The sequence below is a fragment of the Propithecus coquereli genome, unplaced genomic scaffold (assembly GCF_000956105.1).
Source record: "Propithecus coquereli isolate 6110/MARCELLA unplaced genomic scaffold, Pcoq_1.0 Scaffold407, whole genome shotgun sequence".
Taxonomy (NCBI): Eukaryota; Metazoa; Chordata; class Mammalia; order Primates; family Indriidae; genus Propithecus; species Propithecus coquereli.
The window spans coordinates 202,919-206,556 of record NW_012149808.1 but is presented as its reverse complement, the minus strand read 5'-3'; the positions used below and the strand labels follow the sequence as shown (position 1 = coordinate 206,556).

Here is a 3,638-nt window from a genome sequence, read left to right as displayed (position 1 = left end):
ATTAACTAACATTTTTAGAAATCCAATGTATTTTGACTCATAATAGTTACCTGAAATTACTTGAGAATGCTTCTTTGCACAATAACATTTTCTTACGTTTATAATAGGCACACTTCCAGTTCTGTTGCAGTCTAGTTTCATAAAGGCCTACATAAACAGTGAAATGTTATTTTTTTATCAAAATCATTAGACATGAGAACGAATTTTCTATTTTGCGGTAAGTTATTTCTGAGCTATAAACAAAACAGTTGAAAAGTACTAAACTATTAGGTTGGTGCAAAAGTAATTGCGTTTCAGGCCATGAATTTTAAATCATTATAACTAGGCTCAAACACATCTTTATTAATCAAAATAGGAACTATTAAAATCAACACATTTTTATCAACGAGAAATAAGTTTGTTTATTCCTGTAATGTAAAAATCTGTGCTTCCGGATTCCACGAACTCTTGGAAAGCATTTTCTGCTTCCTGCTGGCTGTGGAAGTGTTTTCACTGCAAAAAGTTGTTGAGATGCTTGAAGAAGTGGTAGTCAGTTGGCCAGAGGTCAGGTGAATACGGCAGATGAGCCAATGCTGGCTGCAGGCATTGTAGTTTTCAGTGCATCTCATCAATTTGCTGAGCATATTTCTCAGATGTAATGGTTTTGCCAGGATTCAGAAAGCTGTAGTGGATCGTACCAGCAGCAGACCACCCAACAGTGACCACGACTTTTTTTGGTTCAAGTTAGGTTTTGGAAGTGCTTTGGAGCTTGTTGGTCCAACCACTGAGCTGGTTTTCACCAGTAGTCTAACACAAACTCCATTTTTTCTTGCACATCCAATAGAGAAATGGTTCATTGCTGGTACAATAAAAGATGACACTTCAAAACGACGATTTTTTTGATTTTCGATCAGCTCATGAGGTATCCACTTATTGAGCTTTTTCACCTTTGCAATTTGCTTCAAGTGCCGAACAACTGTAGAATGGTTGATCTTGAGTTCCTTGGCAACTTCTTGTGTAGTTTTAAGAGGATCAGCTCCGATGGTTGCTTTCAATTGGTCGTTGTCAACTTCCAATGGCCAGCCACTGTGCTCCTCATCTTCAAGGCTCTCATCTCCTTTGAAAAACTTCTTGAACCACCACTGCACTGTACGTTGGTTAGCAGTTCCTGGGCCAAATGCGTTGTTGATGTTGCCAGTTGTCTCTGCTGCTTTACAACCCCTATAAGAAAATCGCTCGAATTTGCTTTTTGTCTAAAATCATTTCCATAGTCTAAAAGAAATATAAAATAAATGGCAAGTTATAAGTCATGAGCAAAAAAACATAAAGCAACAGATGTGCGTTAAAATGATATTTAACATAACCACATTTAAGAATATATTCCATTATCGAACAGCAAATTTCAACAATGCTAAAAACCACAATTACTTTTGCACCAACCTAATAGTATATGAAAGAAGCATCATAAATACAACAGAAAAGATACTGAAGCAAGATATTAGGAAACCTGTAGTCAAGTAGAAAGTTCTACCATTTTCTAGCATCATGACCTTAAGAGAGTAACCCAATTTCTGTTTCCCTGGCTGTCCTCTGCAAACTTAAAAGTTAGGTAAAGGACCTCTTGGGTAACTTCCAGGTCTAGGATTTATATGAAACTTATAAACAGCCATAACAAATTGCCAGGCAGACTATTTTAACTCTATAAATGAGCTTGCAAATATTTCATCACTAAAATTAATGAGAAAGTGAAATATTTTTTAAATGAGTTTTGTTGCTCTATTTCTTGAAATTTAACACTACCTTTTAAAATGCTAGTGGTTTTATTGCTCCTCTAATTCAGTGCAAGTGTGACTATCCCAAAATATTTCACTGAAAAGAGGATTAGGTAAACAGAAACATAAGCTACCCAAAGCAACATCCCACATTTGCAGAAGAGTCCAAACTAAAATCAAGTTTGTTTATTCACAATATTGAGTTCACGGAAATATGGTACCTGCTGTAGAATGAATTGTGTTCCCCCAAAATTCATATGTCGAATCCTAACTCCTACTACCTCAGAATATAACACTATTTGGAAAATGGGCCATTAAAGAGGTAATTAAGTTAAAATGGAATCACGGGGGGGGGGGGGCAATCCAATATGACTGCTGTCCCTGTAAGAAGAGAGTGGGACACAAACAACACAGACAAAGGGAAGACCATGTGAGAACCCAGTGAAAAAAGGCAGCCATCTGTAAGACAAGGAGAGAGGCCTCAGAAGAAACCAAACCTGCTGGCACCTTGTATTTGGACATCTAGCCTTTAGAACTGTAAAAAAATAAATTTCTGTTGTTTCAGCCACCCAGTCTGTGGGATTTTGCTATGGTAGCCCAAGCAAACTAACACAGTCCTTTATAACTCTACCTTATCCTCTATTCCCTATACCAAGATTTATGAAAGAGACAAGCCTCCAGTTTCTATTCCTGACCTATCAGCGGGACATGAAATTACAAATAAATACAAATTTATAAACATTATGGGGTAATTTTGTTTAAGGATTTTATAGTATCTCTTGGCCAGTAAAAGTAGAGACTTTGATTTTCCTATTTGAGATTTATACTTGATATAATTGTTTATATTACTCTATACAGAATAGCTGTGTTTCGACATTAGTTACATGTACATTTTATATTAAGTACATATGCAAAAGAAAAGGAGAACTATGTTGCTCAAAAGCATACTCTAAAAATGGCTACCAGAACCCTAGTAACATGCAGTTTCCTATAGCAATCAAGGCTCCTGTTTTTAATTCTAATCTAACATGATCATTCTAATCTTCATGTTAATATTTAGCACGCATATGATAAAAACCAGAGAAACATTTTTTAATGTTCATTCTAAAATAAAATATATTGAGCACTGACACTAAGAATTTTATATTTATTATCTCCTTTAATCCTAATACTAATTGTATGAGATAGGAAACTGAAGCTCAGAGATATTTTATAATGCATATAGCTATGTAGCTACTAATTTATGGAGGCAGCAATTTATGGAGCTAGTAATATATTAACGAAGATTTGATTTCAAATTTTATTTTCATCTTATAATATTTTTCTAAAAGAAATGCATAAGTTATTTTGCTTTATTCTGGGTAGATCTATATGAGTATGTGCTTGTTTGTTTTGTGTTTTACTAAACCCAACATACATTACAGGTAAATATAATAGATTTAAAACATTTTAAATGGTAATTCATTATAGTTTTAAAATAATAAACCTAATAATCTATTAAAAGTAACAATTTGAAAGATTACTTAACAGAGTTACCTTTCGAACAAATGATTTCCTATATTCATTCATTTCACCAAAAATGGCACGTTTGAATTCTCCGTAATCAACTTTGCCATTGCCATTACCATTGACATTCAGAATTAGCCACAAAGACTCAAAATCCTAAAAATAATCAAACAGAGATCACTGTTACATTTTTAAGTCATATATGGTCACAAGCAAAATCATCATAGTTGTATTTTGTTATAACTTTTGTAACCCTAGATAAGATAGCTCATTTAATAAAAAAATTCAAAATGTTTCATATAAATCCAATCAAAGCCACCAAGAAAGCTATTTTAAGAGACCTCTGTGGTGAACAGTTCTATAAAGTCAGGAGCCATTTAG

The 3,638-nt window shown here is 34.0% G+C and overlaps 1 protein-coding gene across 1 annotated transcript in view; it reads right to left on the bottom strand.

The window, feature by feature from the left end:
• Positions 1-3,638, bottom strand: part of CAPS2 (calcyphosine 2) — a 49,298-nt gene that overhangs the window by 3,516 nt on the left and 42,144 nt on the right. The window contains 2 exon segments of the mRNA XM_012652981.1: positions 51-147; positions 3,288-3,413. Of these exon segments, the coding sequence (XP_012508435.1) occupies positions 51-147; positions 3,288-3,413 (223 nt within the window).